The sequence below is a fragment of the Pleurodeles waltl genome, chromosome 4_2, assembly GCF_031143425.1.
Source record: "Pleurodeles waltl isolate 20211129_DDA chromosome 4_2, aPleWal1.hap1.20221129, whole genome shotgun sequence".
NCBI classification, from domain to species: Eukaryota; Metazoa; Chordata; class Amphibia; order Caudata; family Salamandridae; genus Pleurodeles; species Pleurodeles waltl.
Genome location: NC_090443.1, coordinates 37,626,069 through 37,647,056, shown reverse-complemented (window position 1 = coordinate 37,647,056; position 20,988 = coordinate 37,626,069). Strand labels below are relative to the sequence as shown.

General features: G+C 45.3%; 1 protein-coding gene across 1 annotated transcript in view; it reads left to right on the top strand.

The window, feature by feature from the left end:
* The window catches only part of ACVRL1 (activin A receptor like type 1), an 89,260-nt gene that overhangs the window by 31,344 nt on the left and 36,928 nt on the right, over window positions 1-20,988 (top strand). Inside the window, exons 3-4 of the mRNA XM_069230535.1 lie at window positions 16,493-16,723; window positions 17,575-17,786. Coding sequence (XP_069086636.1) covers window positions 16,493-16,723; window positions 17,575-17,786 — 443 coding nt within the window. The remainder of the gene's footprint in view (window positions 1-16,492; window positions 16,724-17,574; window positions 17,787-20,988) is intronic.

Below are 20,988 nucleotides of genomic sequence, written 5' to 3'. Positions count from 1 at the left end.
CATAACGCGGAACAAAAATATCCAGAAAAATGGTGTATTTAAATCGCACACCAAGGGCTGCACATCATTCAATACCAGCTGGTAAAATACTCAAAAAACCACTTATTCTCGATAGATTCATCGGCTGCTGTTTATTGAAAAAAGATTAGATTGCAGGTAAATCACACCAGCAAAAGTTGGTACAAAAAGCACAAAAAAACGGTCGACAATGTGCTCACCATTCAAAAGACACACACGCTGTCCCAACCAAATGTCTACGCGTTTCGGCCGAAGCCTTCAACAGGACATATATATATATTAATTCACCGAAACAAACAAAGGTTACAGGGACGTTATGGTTAGGTTCTGAATTTACTTGTACAAAACCAGCAGTTATAGTTAGAGTTATTTCAAGTAACTATAACTCACGTCCTAAGGTAATATCAAAGATGCCATAGAAGGTGTCATCAAATTATATAATATGCAGAGTAAGTAGCTGTGCAAGGCAAGGCCAGGGTTATAGGTCCCTTAAGGCGAGAGTTCTAGTTACTTGAAATAACTCTAACTATAACTGCTGAATTTCTATGGTTTTGTATGAGTAAATTCAGAAACTAACTATAAGATCCCTGTAACCTTTGTTTTTTTCAGTGAACTTCTATGTTTTTTTTTATGTAAAGCAATTTTAATTACTATACCTTAATCCAACTACCGCCGCACACAGCCTTTGGCCACGAGCAGCGGGGATTGGCCGCAGGGCCCATAACCACTCAACTCCGCACATGGCCTTTGGCCGTTCACACCGAGGTTGACCACAGGGCCTGTTTCTGTCAGTGGATCTGTGAGTGAGTGTGTGAGTGCCTTAGTGTGTCCGGAAGTGGGTATGAATGGGTCTGAGTGGGTGCATGAGTGTCTGAGTGGGTGTGTAAGTGGGCGCATGAGTCTCTCAGTGCACATATGAGTGAAGGAATTAGTGTATGAATGAGTGTGACTTTAAAAAAAAATGTATGCTTATTTGTGATTAATCTCGATCAATTCTGAATAAACTCGAAAAAATTGCAAATACTGTGCAAAATCATTTTAAACTCATAATTTGACTTTCAAACAGCCCTATATCACACCCCTGGGGTCAAGGTACCCCCAAGCAGACCCCTTATGCTACTTTTAATTTTGTTTTTCAGGCCCAGCCAGGGACCTTAAAATGGTGGCCACAACTTTCTGTTCAGTTTGTGGCAAGCCAATTACAGTGCATTTGAGAACATTTGTGAATATTCACAAATTATTTGTGACCTCAGATATACACATGTATTTTCCCTTTAACATCTCAAAAACTACTGAATGGATTAACACCAAACACCCAAAAGCACAATCTGCCTACCAACAGCTAGCTTTCTGCCACATTTGGTGAGTTCCATCCAGTGGTTCGAGCTGTAGTCATGTTCAAAGGTCCTAGGGGAATTAACTTGAGAAATGCAACTTTTTCGACCCCACCTTTTTCTTGCTCCCTGCTTGACGGATCACCCCCAAACTTTCTCTGCGCAACAAAAATTGCTGGCACACTTTTTGGGGAAAATTTTGCAAAGATTCGGCAAACAGTGCCAATGAAATAGGCAAGTCAAAAATGCTTTATCTATGGAAACAAGGTCCTAACTATAACTACCTACTGGCAACCACCAAGTAGGTAGTTTTAGTTAGGACCTACTTTCAATAAAAAAAAGGCAAAAATAATTACAAAAAAAAAGTGTGGACTCCTGTGCTTTTTTTATGAAGCCCCCGGGTGGGCCAGGTCCTGGGCATGCCAAAAATAAGTAGGGGTGCAAGGCGCCCCCCTCCTAGAACATTTTTATGCTCCGGGTATCGCCATTTGCCTGGGGTTTTACATATAATGTTCATCCCCCCGATGCCCTGGGAACTGCCTCCTCCATGGGGAACTATTGCTAATAAAAGCAGGGGGTGCGCATGGTCCCCCGCAGTCCAGGGGACTGCCAACTCCCTGGGAAGAACTTCAATTGTTATGCCGGGGGGGGCTGCGTGGCCCCACCGCAGCCCCAGGGACCACCACCTCTCTGGGGCACATTTTGAATTAAATGCAGGGGGGTGCCTGGCCTCCCCCCCGGCAGCCCCAGGGACCACCACCTCCCTGGGGCAGTTCTTCTAAATAAAATCTGGGGGGGTCACCTAGCCCTCCCCCACAGCCCTAGGGACTGCCACCTCCCCGGGGCTAGTTTTGAAAAAGATAGGGGGTCCATTGCGGGCCCCTGGGAACACCACCTCCACTGGGCTATTTACGTTGGAGGGGGGCCAAGAGGCCCCCTTCAAGGAGTCACTGATTACCCTGGGGACGGTCACCCACAGGGCCAGCTTCTGCTATGTCCATAACCCAGGGCTGGCTCCTGCAATGTCCCGGGGAGCCCCCTCCTGTGACATAGCTGTTTGCTCTAACTTGGTGGGAGTTTTGACAGCTCTCACCAAGTCAGAGCAAACACTCTGCTCCCAGCAAGGGAGAGCTGCCAAACAGTTCTCCCTTGCTGTGAGCGGATGTTTCCTCCGTTTCCCTGCCCATGGAAATGCAAGCAGGGAAACAGGGGAAACACTGGTCTCACAGAGAGAGGAGCTGCATCTTTAGCAGCTCCCTCTCTGTAACAGCAATGCTGGCTCCCACACGAGTTGGGGAGCCAGCTGGAACTGAGGGGTCCTTCAGGCTCCTCCCACAGTCCCCAACATTGTGAATGGGTGCCTTGGGGGGCACCCAGGTCACATGGATGGGCCCCAAGGGAGAGGGTTTCCAGGGTTAAGTTCACTCTGGGGAGAAAAAAACCTAAATAATTAGGCTGGGCCTGGGGGATGGGGTGCCAGGGCCACGTGCCCCCCCTTATCCCAAAAATATTAAATATTTAGGCCAGGCCCTGGGGAAGAGGTCTCAGGTGGGAGAGGGGGCTACTACAGTCGTGTATGGCCAAAGGCTATGCGCAGCATGGGGTTGGGTGGTTAGGGGTGTTGGCCGCAGGGTCTAGCTGAAGGCCAGGCCCTATGGCCAACCCATGCTGCAGACAGCCAAAGGCAGTGCACAGCGTGGGTTTGAGTGGTTATAGGGGTTAGCCACAGGGCCTGGCCGCAGGTCAGGCTCTGTGGCCAACTGCTGCAGCCAGGCGCGGTGGTGGTTGGATTAATGTATAGTAATAAAAATTACTTTACTTTAAAATAAACATGGAAATTCACTGGAAAAAAACAAAGGTCCAGGGACCTTACAATTAGGAAATAGAATTAAATGAATCCATAGAAATTCAATAAACAAAATAAAGGTTACAGGGACGTTACTGTTAGGCTCAAATTTCAAACGTTCAAAACCATAGAAATTCATCTGTTATAGTTACAGTTGTTTCAAGTAACTATTACACGTGCCCTAAGGTAACTATAACTCGGTCCCTATGGTAACTAATCTGCGGCCTACCCCCCTAACCACCCAACCCCATGCTGCGGACGGCCCTTTGGCCATGCATGGCTGGGGTTGCCTGTGGCCTGTCTCTCTGGGTGTGAGAATATGTGTGAGAGGGTGTCTATGGGTTTGAGAGTGGCTGTGAGAATGTCTGTCTGGGTGTGAGAGTGGGTGCATCAGTGTTTTAGTGGGTGTGTCAGTTTCTGTGTGGGTCTGAGAAGTGTGTATGTGAGGGTTTCAGTGGGTCTGAGTGAGTGTGTGAGGGTCTGAGTGGGGCTGTGAGTGGGTGCACAAGGGTCTGAGTGGGTTTGTGAGTGGGAGAAAGAGATCGAAAGAGAGAGACAGAGAGAAAGAGAGTGAGAGGGAGAGAGAGGGAATTTCGAGATACGGAATGGGACAGGGTGCTAATATATCATAAAAGTGTGTCATAGAACGCCAAACTCAAATACATACAGTACGACAAACTTCATAGAGCATATCTCACACCCACAGCATTGCACAAAATATTTGGTTCCCCTTCAGAGTGCCCCCGCTGTCACAATCTAGGTGCTGACATGATCCGTATGTTTTGGTCCTGCCCGGAGTCGAGACACTTCTGGCTCCAAATTACAGAAACTCTTACAGAGCTAACTGAACGTACTAACTTACCCTCTGCTGAAAGTGCCCTACTGGCGTTGCCCCCAATGAGCAATAGTAACCAATTGTTACATTTACTTGGCGTCAGTCATTGGTAGGCAAGCCGATGCTATGACCTGGAAGTCACCCATGCTCCCGGCCATTTCCCATTGGTGCGCTGTGGTCTTGAAGTGAGGGTAGAGCTGATTTGGTGGCCCTTAGGCGGGAGGAAGCGAGAGGACTGCAGAAGGTCCTGGTAGCAAGTGGCTGGGACAAGTACATGCAAGCGCTGCAATCCTATAGAGAACGCATCTAGCCTCTACAGCTTTATAATAATAATTAAAATGATGAAGACCTAGCAGGCCATGACCACAATGCTAGTCTTATAAAAGCTCCCGCAAGTGAAGTGTGATCACACCTCATAATACACTGTTTGCAGAAAATGATCACTAAAAATGTATATATGGTCTGATCCATATAATAGGGATCTCTGAACCACGGATGTAAATTTATTCTGTCTATCATGAATTGACGATAATGTTGTGGACCATTATCATGCATAACCTGTTAGAACAATGCTAAAGTGCTTGTCTGTAACTAATTTGAACAATGCTAAGTTGATGCTTCGTTTGTTAATCAATTAAGTTAAGGTCATAATGTTGTTTTATCGAACCAGCAACTCCTGTCTTGCGTATGACATGATAAGGTACAATGATTTGTAAAGCACATGAGATAGCTATGTATACCCCTAACAATGTTGATTGAATGATGCATATACCCGTGCATGAAATTAATAAAATTGGTTTTAAAAAAAGGAGGCCGTGGCTCCATGTGTGTGTGGATTGTGGTTGCAATCAGGGGATCGAGGCTGCAGAGCAGGTGATCACGGAGGCACATGGCAGGCTGTGATTTAGTGTGGAAGACCTTGGCTTCACATAGGGGACTGTTATATGTAAATGTAGATATGTCTAGGTAGGATTTATGTAATGTTACAAGCACAATAGATCCTTTGGAGCTGATTTACAAAATAATTTTGTGGAAGCACTTTGAACAAGTCATACTACAGCAGTACTCTTTTGCACACTTTCACACACCTTAGTGACTTGGCAACTAAACATTTGAAATGGGAATAAAATGGGAATATTCAGGGAATATTCATATACAGTTAGGACAACTAGAAATACTGTGCCCTGTTTGCACTTTTACTAAGAAGGGAGCTGGACTTTTTGGAGTCAATTCACAAAAGCAAGTAAGAGTACTTAAAAGAGTACTCCTTAAATACTGCTTTCAGTACTTATAAATCTTTTGTGATTCTGCCTAATATATTGGAATGTAGAATGTTGGGAGTCAGTTGTGTCCTTTGAGAAACAGACTACATTGGACAACCGAAGTCTCCTCGGATTATGGCTACCTTGGCCACCATAACATCCCCATTTACTTAACAAAGACCACTGCAGGTCTATGTGAGACACTGCCTTCCCTTACGGAGACATTGGCTTCGAACTCTGCTGTCATAAAACACACACAGCACGCCATGTGTCTGGCATCAGGTGATGCGGTTTCAATTCCCAGTTCTTGGTGTGTCCTGGACACAAAACTTGGAACTAAGGGACATATTTACAAGCCCCGTGCGCTGCTAGCGCATCACTTTTAGTGACGCACCGGTGGCACACAGTGCAGACCCATATCTACAAAGCCACTTTGTGTGGGTTTTTATGGCCTTGTAGGCATGGTGTAAGGCAACACAGCGACTTGCGCTGCGTTGCCTTACACTGCATCAGGGAGGCATACCTTGGACGTTGCGGTGGGTGTTCCCACGCAACACCCATGGGTTTTGATGCATTCCCAGATTTACAAGGATCTGTAAACCTGGGAATGCGTCCAAACCTTACGCCTCCCCAGGGCAGATGCAACAAGGAGAAATATCCTTATTTCTCCTTGTTGTTTCCTCCTTCCATGTGTGCTGCATTCTGCAGCACTCATAGAAAGAGGGAAATGCCTCTCTGGGTTGTTTTTGTGCAGGAAGGTGTCTCTTCCTGCACAAAAATAATCTTGCTAACAACGCAGACACCCTTCCACCATGGTGCAAGGGCGCCTGTGTTGGATCTATGCATCAATTTGTGCACCAGCGCAGAGGGAAAAGACAAAAATGCACCGCATCTTGTAAATACAATGCATTTCTGCCCGTTCCCTGTGGCGCAGGGCAGAGCAGCAAGGTGACTTGCCTTGCTGCCCTGTGGCGCAGGGCAGAGCAGCAAGGTGACTTGCCTTGCTGCCCTGCACCATGGGGCTTGTAAATATTCCCCCATGTGTTCTGGTCTACAAAGGGGCTACTCGTCATGTCTCAACTGCTTGCTTTGTCTGGATATGTCCCACCCCCCTCACTTTGAGGGACTGGGCAACCCAGCCAATAGACAGCTCACATGGCTGATAGGCATGTGAGTATTGTATTGTATTACAGCATTTATGTAGCGCTTACTACCACTTTGTGGGGAACTAAAGCACTTGCTGCAAGAGCATCAAGCTACACCATGTAGGGTGTGCAACTGAAAGGGTGTTATCTTTGTTTTTGATCCTACGTTGTAAGGCCCATATTTATACTCTGTTTGCGCCGGATTTGCGTCATTTTTTTTTTTTACGCAAATTCAGTGCAAACTCCATATTTAAACTTTGGCGCTAGACACGTCCAGCGCCAAAGTTATGGAGTTTGAGTCATTTTTTGTACGTGTAAACCTACCTTGCGCTAATGACATGCAAGGTAGGCGTTCCCGTACAAAAACTGACTCTAAGCCATGTGCGCCTTATTTATCCTCCGGCGTCAAAATGATGTACAGGAAGAGGTGGGCCTTAAAACAAGGCCCCAGCCGGATTTGCGCCAAAAAATGGTGCAAGTCAGGTTAGAGCCAATATTGTTTACTCTAACCTGACTTGCACCATGCTTTGGCGCACAACCCCCAGTCTTCCCTTCGCCTCCACTGCCCGGTTACCATCATTTATTTTGACGCTAACCAGGCCGCAGCTCCGGCTAATGTCATTCCATAAATAAGGCGCTGGTCTGGCACGTTGGAATGGCATTAGCCGGCGGTAAACTTTTTGACGCAAATCTGCCCTGGCGCTGATTTGCGTCAAAAAGTTTAAATATGGGCCTAAGTGTTTCCATGTCGTACGTGAGGACCACTGCGGCGCATTTATCATCTTTTGGGACACAGCGAGTAGCAGTGTGACATATGAAGACATTGGAGAGATAGAGGCACAGTTTAGTGCAAAAGCAAGGCTCTCCAGCAGCAAAGCAGAGTTTTTGACTCGTCCTACGGTGGAGTCCGAGATCTAAGTTATCTCGAAAATAACTCCAATGTAGTGGGCCACAGCTTGTCAGTGTACAGGAACATTTTAACTCTCGATTTTCAAGCAGATTTCCTTGTGACTCCTATGTGTCGGGTTTGGTGCAAGTTAGCAGCTATGTGGTCTGTTGAAGTCTGATGGGGCAAGCTTCCTTGTAGCTCTGCATAGCACCATGGCTCTGGACCAACTTCCGGTGAAATTCCTCCCTACTTCTACTTCAAAGGCCTCTGACGCTTGAGAGCGGGGGCAAGGGAAGTGCCCCAGTGCTGCGACCTTCTTCCCAGACAACAATACCCGCAGCCATCTGGCTCCCTTAGCGCCCCTGGCCTTCACCAGGAAGCAGGCTGCGGGGGGGGGGTTTCCAAGGATGTTAGATCCTGCATTATGATTAGGTCGTCCAGATACTAAGACACAAAAGATGTATCATTACTGCAGTGGGTGGCGAAACCGTAGCTTCAGAGGGGAGGGGAGGGGTGTTGCACCCCCATACTAAATATTTATTTAACACATAGCTGGGCACAGGTCCTTTCAGTCGGGCATGGCAAGGTGTTTGTTGGATTTAATCTGGCATTATTGAAAACCCACTCAGACATAAACACACACGGCTCGATTTTGAAGGTCTTAAAACATAGTTATTTCACAAAATAATGTGTTTTAAGGACCCCCTCACAATCCGCACCCTTCCCCTTTCCACCACCCTTTAAGATCCCCTCATGCCTACGTGATCGTCGGAAAATCCGAAGAATCACACCCGACCCCCCAGTCTTACTATTTTGGCCTCTTAAAACTCACCCCTGAAAAACAAAGGAAACAACGTCAGTATAGTTATAGGGGCTGCATTCAAGGTTTTAGCTAATAAATTAGCTGCCACCTTTAAGATAATAAAATGAGTTTAATTGGGAAGTCTACAGCATGCCCTCTAGGTAGACATACTGAACGAGAGCTATGTGTGCAGCAGCACAAAGACACGTGTTGAAATTAAAAATGTAACATCCGGTTTTCAGTGTTCCTTACAAAGATGTGCCGCTTCCGGAAGTGTTGTCTATTTTCCAGCACAGGTAACCACTTTTCTGATGCTGTTCAATAATTAAGCCACATGATCTCATCGTAGTAGGTCTAGCATTCGGACAAGGCCTCACTCGTGACAATTGTGTAGCTGCAAACTAGTGAAAAAGTAGTTCATTGCGATAAGAACACTTGGGGATGTAGCAAAATTTACTAGTCTTCATTCTTAGTGGAGATTAAAAAAGGACGTGATGTTCCTAGAGCTGTGCTATTAATTTTTGCTTTTATATTCTTGGTGTTTCACTTCTTTCATATGCTCAAATGGTGACCGGAATGAAGAGAGGAATCTGGAAAGAAAGGCAGTTCTCACCACAATGCCATATTGACTGTTAACAGGTGACATTGATTTTGGTTTTCCCCTCTGGGTTGAAATTCTACTTCCCAGAGTACTGCGCCATAAAAAACATGCTTCATTTAGATAGAAGAGACAGTCGCCTACTAGGACGTATTAGTAACATAGCATAATATTTTTAATTCCACCCATTTTTTTACATTGACAAACCTCTTACCAAGAAAGAAGATTGAGCTGATTGGCTTCATGCTCACAACTCTAATTTTTTGTGCAGGAGTTAGTCTTCAGGATGGGAGTGCCGCAAAAAAGGAAAGGCTTTGGCCCATATTTATACTTTTTTAGCGCTGCATTTGCATCATTTTTTGACGCAAAAAACTTGCAAAATACAATTGTATTTTGTAAGTTTGCGCCGTTTTTGCGTCAAAAAAGCGGCGCAAATGCGGCCCAAAAAAGTATTAATATGGGCCTTTGTTTTAGTGAGACATACTTATGTATAAGACCATTATAACCCTCTGTCAGCCAGTACTCTCCTTCGCAACCAACATGGCTGCCTGTGCAACCCCTGAGACTCTGCAACTTTACATAAGCCATCTTGTAGGTCTTTAGCCCCCAAGGAGAAGAGTTTGGCATCTTTGTGCTCTCCGGCACATTGTAACTTCGAGGGACTGTATCCAGTGGCAACTGCTCCGTTGAGTGGGGCATAAGGACCCCCGTGAACCCACTCGCTCTGCCTAAGGACTTTACACATCCCTGGCACCCACCGGCCACCACAACACCTTTGCTGGAAATGCCTTGGTGACTGTTTCCCCTACCAACAATTGGTGCAATTATGTCATTGTTTGTTATTGCCAAAGGAACATGACTTCTGCATACATTTTAAGCTCGAAAGTATAAAAAAAAAAGACCAAGATAGATCAAGATTACCTTTGAGGCCAGCACTTTCTCCCCATGACAGGTATGGTGTCGTTTTTGTCAGGCGCTACAAATGGAATTGTGTCTAGACACTGTAGAAACGAGACCAGGAGGCGTCAATGAGGGAGAAGCTGGGAGATTGCTCAGACTTTTAAATTATGATCCCTTGTCTTTTGTAATGTCTATATTTTGATAATCCTACCTAATACCTTGATCCCCCTTTAGCGACGTGCACGGCCCCAACTGAAGGGGGTGGTTGTTAGATTCCTTTGAAAACTCCTGTGTCTGTCTATATCCTGCAGCCGATGGGATTCTGTTGTGAAAAGTAAGCAATGCTTTGCTTTTCACTACATTATCTTCCCCTCTAGGCCACAACCCCATAAGAAGCTGAGCTACAGACGTCTTTGTACGCAATCGCACCATCAACAATGCCTCTCAACCTCCTTCTCAGTCCTTTTACCTCTTAAATAGGACAGCTGAGCCATGTCACAACCCGCAGGCCTGCCGACTGAGCCATCCTGCACCCACTAGCCTTCCCACGAAGCCGTGCCGGGAGCACCGAGCCCTCTGTGCACGAATATTCTCTGGAAGTTCAGCAGAAATGATATTGTCGAGAATTACCTCTGGAAAATATATACTTAATAGAGATTTCCAAAAACAATGGTGCAAAATTTCCAGATGTGTTTTTTTATGGCAAAGAATGATAGTTTCTTGTATATTTTTCCAGCACTTATTTTTTTTTATTAATCACAAGAAGGATATATTATCTTATTTTCAATTTTTCACAGCAGTTGATAAAACGTAGTCATACACTGAAAGCATGTTTTTACTTGGCTGCGCATTGCTCTAGGACCAAACACAAGGTTGCATGTTGGCAGCTTCCATGAACTTCACTAACAAGAAGTGACGGGTCTGCTGTTGCACAAGGCTACCTTCGAAATTCACAGAGACTTCTGAGACCTCTGAGAAATGAAAGGCCTTTACCTGCAGTCTGTGGCATGCTTCATCATCGGGCTTTCCCCAGTGATTAATTTGTAAATAAAAACGTGCCGGTGCTCAAAGCCCTCCTCTTAAACACGCGGCTGCTGCAATTAAATGTGCGAGCACGGAATACTGAGGCAGAGTAACCCTGAAGCCATCTCGGGCTTCTTCAATCCATTTAAAACCACTCCCTGCCCCTTCAGCTCACACCTGCAGCTTTCTGCTTTCTCCTGTTGTGACGCTTTTTAGTTTTTCTCTTCCTCCATCTTTCCCAAATGTGTCTTTTGCTCACAGCTAATGCTTAAGGCAGAAAAAAGTGCCCGAGCTCCGCACCGGAAACAACAAGCACAAATTAAGCACTGGCTTTCGTACATCCGGACCACAGATGGTGTACGGATGGATTCGACCACGTGATGTGGGAGCAAGGATTTTTTTTTTGCTAAAGGAAGTGTTAGGGAGCTAGAGAAACAAAGGAACTTAAAACATTCTAGGATGCCCTGACTGGACTAAAATGTGGTGAAGGGATCAACAGGCATGGGTTGTAATGACCCAGCCATCTTTAGTGCACCAGCATGTCTTCTCTGAATTTGTCTTGCCCATATGGGTTGGCGGCCTTCCTCAGGATGTAAAGCCTCTGGCTTAGTGTGAGACATTTTGATAATGAGGCACTGCAACACATACATGTATATGCAAGGCCAATGGTACACACATAATACAAAAAAAATCAACATACAACATAACATATTTGTGTGCTCTTTCCATTGGACATTTTCTGTGGGTCAGAGAATACATCGTAAATCACTTTTCAATAAATATGCAAGTTTGTTTCCCACTAGAAGATATTTTTCCGTGCACACACAAACCGTGTTTTGTGACTCAGCACTCAGTGAAGCACATCACATAACACGCAGAGAGGGGTATTTTCAAGCATCTGGTGCAGATATCACATGTTTACCCAGATGGTGAGGACATTTTTCTCACAACAGGGATTTAGGGGAGTGCTTTCCCTGTAGTCACACACCGAACAATGAGATTCTTAACACAATTGGGATTTCTATGCCCATAATCCGGGGTACTAGAGTAGCAAGCACAATATAATTCGCCTCTTGGAAAAAATTAATTCAGGCTGTAAACTCTTTTGAGGTGGATTGTGCCCCAGGTAATGGGAATTGTGGGGTCTCCTTTAACTAAAGAGTCAGTACTTGGTGCACAATAATTAGAGCCTCCCATTTGTGCCCTGAAATCCCTTTGCTGATGGCTGAAAGGGCCAGTCGACATCCTTTTATTTTCCATGTCTACATCTATTTCCTGGATGTGCCCTTTCCAAGCATCATGTGACATGTGACGTTGGGGCGTTCTTGCTTATGCGTGACCACTGGGTCCCAAGGATCAGCCATGTTGGATTGGGAATGAATTTACTCAAAACATTTCGTTCAGTCCAAATTGATAATTACATGAAAAAACTGACCTTGTGCATCCCATATCCTATTTAAGTGCTCAGTTCGGCATAACTTTAGCTGCCAATGGAGAAGAACAGGGCTTCAGCTATGGCGATGACATGGCATGAGCCATATTGTCAGTTCCATCGTTGTTAAGAGATACTAAAATCTCACAAGCATTCATAGATGTAGACAGATGGGATTCCTTAACAGAACGTAAGAAAAAACAGATCAAAATACTGTCACATTGAGCTATCCTAACTGAATATCTTCATGCCAGTGCTGCACCACAAGGTCTAGTTACCATTGAGCCACAAGAATGACCTACCACATTCATTGACTGAGTGATTGCTGAAACATTCAAGAGATGGTCTTTGGGTAACTGAGCACCAGCAGTACTATACCAGGTGAAATGGGGCTGGATGGACACAGTGTCAGTTACACCCAGGGCATGGTGGCAGATAGAAGGCTCTTATACATGACTCTCTTGGACACAGGAAGTCATTACAAATCTGGCACTGACTGCAACCAAAGTGTTTCCTTGGCGTTCACAGTTAGTACCCTGGACTTTACCGCAGCTGCTTCTATGGATTCCAGAGCAGCTGCTTTCATTGGCTTAGACAAAATCACATCAATGAGCTATAACCCTGGCCTTTTTTTGGACTCCACTATGACCGCTTTCACAGACTCAAAAACGTAATGGTTCTCCAGCACAGCCGCTTTCAATGACCCCACCATAGCTACTTCCTTGGATTCTAACACAGCTGCTTCCTGGGAATCTAGAATAAGTGCAGCCTCAGGATGCTACCACAGACAGATGCCAGGGCTATCATACTACGATACCTTCAGGGAATTATCTGTTTCCAAGGAAGGCAACAGAAAGCTTCCTGGGATTCCAACACATCCAATCCCAGCTACTCCATCACAAACACAAATCTTTCCTTGGACTCATCACAGCTGGTTCCTTGGCATAGAATACAACAGCTTCTTTGGACGCTAACACAACCATTTCCCTCAAATTTGTCATAGCTGTTTACATGGACTCCAGCGCTTACGATATTTCATGAAATTCAAAACAAACATATAAAATATGTTATTTGCACCACAAAGAATCTCATTAATGAGTATTATGCAACCTACTTTTTATTAACCTGGTAAGGGTTTTTGGGGTTGAACCTGCAAGTGCATACGGTTAAGGTATGTGTCTCGCTTGTGAGATTTTGTTGTCTACAGTGAAGGGCTTGAAGCCCGCCCATTACTTACCATTTGTTGGCTTGCGTAGTATTCTGCTTTATAGCCTTGTAATTCAGCACTACAGGCCTGGCATCATTTCCGTTCCTCTGTCTGGAGCAGGGACCAAGCACTGACTGATTCAATTTATTCGGTTCCCGCCCTTTGCTCCCGAGGTACTATTTTGTTCCTTTTAACTTCTAGTGCTCTGCAAACAGGAGGCGTGTGATTGTCGAAAACGTGCCCAGCAGGACAAACAAAATTGCAAAGTTTTATTTTTTACAGCTGACTTTCTTTTATTTTGCCAAGTCGTCTTTTCTCACTTTGCAATCATGTTTTGTTTTGTTTTTGCTTGTGGGCGCTGTTCTCAAAAGATGACGATTATCTTGTTCTAAATATTGCAACGCAACACTGTTTCTTTATTTGTAATTTCTGAAATGATGCTTTATCACATAATCATGCAGTACACCCCAGTCCACCCCACTCCAGTCCGCCCTACTACTATCCACCCCAATCCACTCCAGTTCACCACACACCAATCCACCACACACCAATCCACGCCACCCAATCCAATCCACTCCAACCCAGCCCACTCCAATCCACCCAACCCACCTCAATTTAGTCACCCCCACTCCAATTTGCCCCACTCAAATCCAAAACAATCTACACCACTCCAATTCAATCTGCCCCACTCAAATCCAAAACAACCTACACCACTCCAGAACAATCCGCCCGTTCCAATCCCCACTCCAATCTAAAACAATATGCCCCATTCCAGTCCAAAACAATATGCCCCACTCCCATCTACCCCACTCCAATCTGCTCCACTCCAATCTGCCCCACTCAAATCCAAACAATCTGCTCCACTCAATCCAAAACAATCTGCCCCACTCCAATCTGCCCAATCCAAAGCAATTAGCCCCACTGCAATCTGCTTCACTCCAATTCAAAACAATCTGCCCCACTCCAATCTACCCCACTTTAATCCAAAACGATCTGCCCCACTCTAATCCGCCACACTCTAAACCAAAACAATCTGTCCATCTCAAACCTCCCCCACTTCAATCTGCCCCACAGCAATCCAAAATAATCTGCCCTACTCCAATCTGCCCCACTCCAATCCAAAACAATCTGTCCCACCCTGATCCACCCCACTCCAATCTGCCCCACTCCAATCCAAAACAATACACCCCAATCCATTCTAATCCCCCTCTTCCCAATCCAATCCACCCCACTCCATCCCAATTCACGCCACTCAAATCCACCCAACATCATCCAGTCTACCCCACTCCCATCCAATCCACCCCAAATCAATCCAATCCAATCCACCCTACTCGAATCCACCCCACTCCAATCCACCCTAATATAATCTGCCCCACTCCAGTCTGCCCCACTCCAATCCAAACACTCTGCCTCACTCTAGTCTGCCCCACTCCAATCCCAAACAACCCACTCCAATACAAAACAATCTGTCCCACTACAATTCACTCTACTCCAATCTAATCCACCACAACCCACCCAACTGCAGTCCGGTCCACCCCACCCCACACCAATCCAATCCAATCCACCCCTATCCAGCCCAGTCCAATCTACGTCACTTCAATCAAATATACCTCACCCCAATTCAACCCACCTCACCTCAATCCACTCCAGTCCAATCTACCTCACTCCAGTCGGATCCACCTCACTCTAGTCCAACCCATTCCAATCCAAACCACCCCACTCCAATTCAACCAACTCCAATCCAACCCACCCAAATCCAACTGACCCCACTCCACTCCAATCCATGTCATCCCACTACAATCCAACCCAGTCTATTCCAATACAATCCACACAACTCCCATCCAACCAATCCACCCCGTTCCAATCAAGTCCTTTGCAACCCAATCCACCTCACTCCAATCCAATCCACCCACTCCATCCCAATCCATCCCACTCCAGTACAGTCCACTTTAATCCACTCTGCTTCAGTCTAATCCACCCCACTCCAATCCAGCCCTCCCCTCTCCAATTACTCCACCCCACAACAATCAATCCACCCCACTCCAATCCAATCCACCCCACTCCAATCCAGCCCACTCCACTCCAATCCACTCAATCCACCCCACTTCAGTCCAACCCACTCCACTTCAATTCACCCCACCACATTCCACCCCACCTCAATGCAATCCACCCCACTCCAATCCACCCTAATCCAGTCCAGCACACCCCAATTCAATCCACCCCACCTCAGCTTTATCACCCCAATCCAGGCCACCTACCCCAATCCAATCTAATCCACCCCACTCAAATCGACTGCAATCCAATCCACCTCATCCCACTTCAATCAACCCCACACCAACCCAGTCCTCCCTACTCTACCCCAATCAAGTCCACCCCACTGTACTCCAATCCAATCCACCTCAACCCTCAATCCAGTCCAATTCACTCCACCCCATTCAACCCCACTCCACTCTACAAAATGCTCTGCCACTGAACTCTACTCCCCTCACTCAACTCTATGACACTCTCCCTCTACTCCACTCTACGACACTCTAACAAATCCACTCCAGGACACTGTACTTCCGACTCCACTCTGACACTCCACGCAACTAACGTTTAGCCATGCGGGACAGCAGTCACACAGGTGTACAACATGGCAAAACACATTGCCAAAGCCAATAGCTCTTATATAGGCGAGACCTATTGTTTTTGCCAATGCTTGTTTTTCATGCCTCCTTTATTACAACATTCCAAATATTTATATCCCACTTCCTCATTGCCCTTGTGGTACCAAATAAGAGCATTAATACATTACGGTTGTATGTCAGATAAACTGTCTCCTAAAATATTGGCCAGTACATATATTGAAAGCATAATATTGATTCAGATATAATTGTGAAGGGATGTGTAGATTTACTATTATTAACTCTATACTGGCAATATTCATAAGTTCATATAATGGTCACAACACATATGTGTTGGTCAGTATTTCAACTATCATAATGTTGTACAGCACCATACTGTATTAGTTAATCTGTAAATTTTTGTATGTCAGTTCCATACAATCTCAAAAGTATTAGAAAAGACAGGGTTTGACAATCAATATCTTAAACAACAGATTTGTTATACTATACGATTTATTTGAATTCAAGTTCATATAGAAATGATCTCTAGCAATTAATGCCAGTCTCTATTCCATATATTTGTTGTCTCGCTATACAGAAACACCCTTGTTTACCTGTGTCTGTGATAATCCTTCCTGCACTGGGAGTCTTTGCCTCGGGGCCACGTGCTTTGTCAGTGTATTGCAAGACTCTGGAACTTTAACTGAACACAAAGGCTGCTATAATTCAAACATCGAGAACCATTGTACCAGCAACATCAAAGACGTGATGACCATTAAGTGCTGCAACTCGCAAGAATGCAACAGGGACCTCCAAGTGAGCATCCATGGTGAGCAGTCTCCACCACTATTGACACGCTTCTCTGTGCTTTAAGCTCCAGAATTATATGCATGTTGCAGAACAAAGTCAGTGCTTCAATAGGCTATGCAACTCCTAACAACTCAGTTAGTCAGTTACCATAAAACGCAATCCTCCAAAACCAACTAGACGGGGCTTTCAGCTTTCTTTGCATGTAAAAATTTCGACCATCAGTAATATGGGCCTGCACGTATATTGACTCCAGAGTGCTACCGCCAACATATTGTCAAGGGAAGCATACATAAGAATAGATTCACTATCTACTTACTCTGATGACACGTTGGAGGTAAACATTGTGAAGACGTTTAAGTGCAAGTCGTCATAAAAAGCTAGCTATTTTGAAAGAACACCTCCGGTTTGAAGATCTAGGCTATCGTCCATTGGCCCAAATTTATATATATATATATATATATATATATATATATACATATATATATATATTCAAATTTTTCTGTGATTTACATCCACGTCTCAGGAATCTGGATTGGGTCATCTGACTCAACATGTTCCAGTGCAAAATGAGAAGCTATGGGGGCCCACACTCACTTCCAATACTCAGTTGAGCCTTGGGCATAGATTTTAACTTTAAACCCAAGGTGAATCACCAGAAAGTAAAACCTAGCTTTTGTGCAGGACATGCTGGAATTTTGACAGCAGGTGGAGAAAAGGCTGATAGCTGAGGATAGAAGATTTCATCCTTGGGCTGCAACCTACGCTGGGTGGAAGCGGGGCCCAGAGTGAGCAGTAGAAGCACAGGCAGTAGAGAGCCGGGCCACAGTGGTTGATATTTACCTCTTTACTTTCTCCCTCTTGTGTCTGAAGGGCCCGGAGACCCGCCGTATGACCCCAGTGCGAGGAACCTACTCTTGGCGATCCTTCTTCCGCTGCTCGTTTTCTTCCTCGTGGCGGGACTCATCGCTCTCTTCATTTGGAAAATAAGACATCGGAGCAGGAAGCGGTTGCTGGCCCAACTCAGCGAGCTTGGAGACACAGACCTGCTGAAGGCGTCTATCGTTGGTGACAGCACACTGGGGGTGAGTCTCTCGTCAAATTTTGCCTGGGAGCCACAGTCAGCGGCTGTAGGACAAATTATATTATCTCTTATTACTAGGGCATGAAGTTGCCACTAGTTTGGCCCTCAGCCTGCCAGGAGAAGTCACTGGTGAACCTGAATGTTTGATTGGTCGAGCGTGTGGTTCTGAATTGTGAGGTACTGACATATGGTCTGGTTGTGTTGCGGCAAACTTGTTGCTGTCTGTATGGTTTGCCAGTGTTGTAGGGGAAAGTAACAGCATGCACTTCTTGTAGGTTTTGCTCTATATACCTGTCAGATGAATCCCTGCATGGTAGGTGTGCTCCCCATTTGTTTGTAGCTTGGTTGCCTTTGGTGAAATCCCCTGTGAGCTCTTTGATCATTCCGACCATAACTGTTTGCAGTGGCTTATTATACAATATGTTGCTGTTTTTCAGGGATTAGCCGATGTTCTGTTGTAAAGTTAAGGATCACTGAGGGGCCAAAGCTTGAAGAGTTACTTTTTTTTAACCTTTTGGAATGTTGACACAGCTGTAGCAGCAGAGTGATTGTCTCTGTATGTCGCAGAGCTGCAGCAGCACTAGTGTCGCTGTCTGATGCAAAGACGCTATAGCACAAGTAACACTGTCTGACTCAGAGCTGCTGTAGCACAAGTGACGCAGTCTAACGCAGAGCCGCTGCAGCACAACTGACGCTGTCTGACACAGAGCTGCTGCAGCACCAGTGACACTGTCTGATCCTGAGCCGTTTCCAGTTGCATAATGATGGGGCCCCTTGTACGTTGTGATTGGGGGCCCTCAATCCCCCATACCTCAGAAGGGTTTGGGAGCCTCTGGGATATTGGGGGGGCCCCTGCGTGGCAAGGGCTGCAGGGATCTGCATTACGCCCCTGGTCGTTGCAGGATGAGTAAGGTTAACTGAGACAGGCAGACCCAATACAGAACCATTAATGATCCCTGTATGACAAGACGTTGTTGTAGAATGAGTGACACTCTGAGTGACACTGAGCTGCTTCAAGAAAAGTAAGGGGCATATTTATACTCTGTTTGCACCAAATGTGCGTCAAAAAAGTTGACGCACGTTCAGCGCAAACCTTGCCCCACATTTAAACTATGACGCCCAACTCTGCGTACATCAAAAAACCTCTGTGTGCGTAATTTTTTGGATGCGGGAAACCGCCATGCGTTAATGACATGCAAGGTAGGCGTTCCTGTCCAAAAAATGACTTCAAGGCCTGTGCGCCTTATTTATACTCCTGCATCATTTTGACGCACAGGAGGGGGCGGGCCTTACAAAATGGCGCACAGCCTGATGTGTGGAGTTTTTCAACACCTGGGTGAGGGCAGGCGTTAAGGGACCTGTAGGCTCACTTACATGGTCTCTGACCATGGAAACAGTCCAGAGGTGCCTTTCCCTGCCCCCACGGACACCCTCTGCCACCCTCGTCCACCCCAGGAGAACACCCATGGATGGGGGGACCCATCCCAGGTAAGTACAGGTAAGTTGAGGTAAGTATTTTTATTTTATTTTTTTAAGTGGCATAGGGGGCCTAATTTGGGTCCCCCTACATGCCACTGTGCCCAATGGCCATGCCCAGGAGACAGAAGTCCCCTGGGCATGGCCATTGGGCAAGGGGGAATGACTCCTGTCTTTGCTAAGACAGGAGTCATTTCAATGGGGGTTTTGCATCAAAAAATGTGAGCCATGATTTTGGACTCAAACCTGACTTGCACCATTTTTTGACGCACAACCCCCATTTTCCACTACGCCGGCCCTGTCTGGTTTGAGTATTTTTTTTTACTCTGACCAGCCCGCAACGCTGGCTAACGTCAATCCTTAAATAAGGTGCCCGCATGGCACGTAGGAATGGCGTTAGCCGGCGGTAAATTTTTTGACGCAAACCAGCGCCGGCACTGGTTTGCGTCAAAAAGTATAAATATGGGCCTAAATCTCTTTCACTGTAACCGACTGTTGCTGTGATGCTTTTTGTAACTAACAATCAATTGATAAAATCGGTCTCTTGGTAGAATTATGTATTCATTTATTTTATCTAAAGCATAACACAGAAACAAGCAAACAACATTTTAAGCAAATGCTTTGGATCTGTGATTATTGTCCTATTTTTGCATTGTTCTGCTAATCGAAGCATCTAAACTTATGACTTCGCAGTGGCTTGGATAACAGTTCTTTGAAGAGTTTTTCAACATGTAGGATAATATGGGATTAAGAACCATAACAATTCCTCAAAAGCTGATAGTCGTACAATAGAATTGCCTAAAAGTATAATGAGCTAGAGAGAGAGAGAGAGAGAGAGAGTGCAAAGTGTGCAGTGTGTATTATGCTATTTATTACCAATGTCGAGGGTAGGAATGGGTCATGATATATGAAAGGCGAAACCTCAAACGGAATGTGATGCCCCTCGCTTCCCTCAAAAAGGGCAATAAATAGCATATTTAATACAATTGTCGGGAGTGAGAGGCTATGACCCATGAATAGGAGGAGCCTCAAGTAGGTCATAATGCCTCATCCCTCACTCAATAATCTTCCTAAATAACATATTGCAATCATTGGATTGACATGTATGATCATATGTTGCTTTTTTTGTGACATTCATTGAAAATGTTAACCAAAACCAGAGCTCATGTGGTTAAATCCATGCTGTGAGATAAATTCACAATAACTGGTTCTTTTGAGTATTTCCCCAGTTGTTTTTAAAACCGTGAAAGGCATCTACAAAGGAATCTGGGGTATTAAGCATTGTTTTCTGACATGAATTGAATTGTACTGTGATAATAAAATGAAATTTGACATGTGGACTCTGGTAATAGAAGTCTAAGGGTCTTATTTAGGGTTTAGCCGATGGGATACTCAGACTTATACAATGTGGCGTCTGTCCCATTCCCCGTATTACAAGAGCGTTATAGCCAGAGCAACAGGAATTATGTGGCGGGGAGAACCAAAATATGCATCAAGGTTGATCAAATTATGCAGCAAGAAAAGACAAATCATGTGGCGTAAGGCAGCACATTTTGTCATAGTATTACATCGTTATTGTTTTACTTTTTTTTTACACATGGTAGCATTGCCCGTGTAAAGACTTCATCTTCTTAGTGCTGGTTCAACAACTAAATACAGCAATAAGCAACTGAAAGATGACCCGTCAACCTTTGTGATTTGCCGTCCACAACGAGACCCACGTTTCC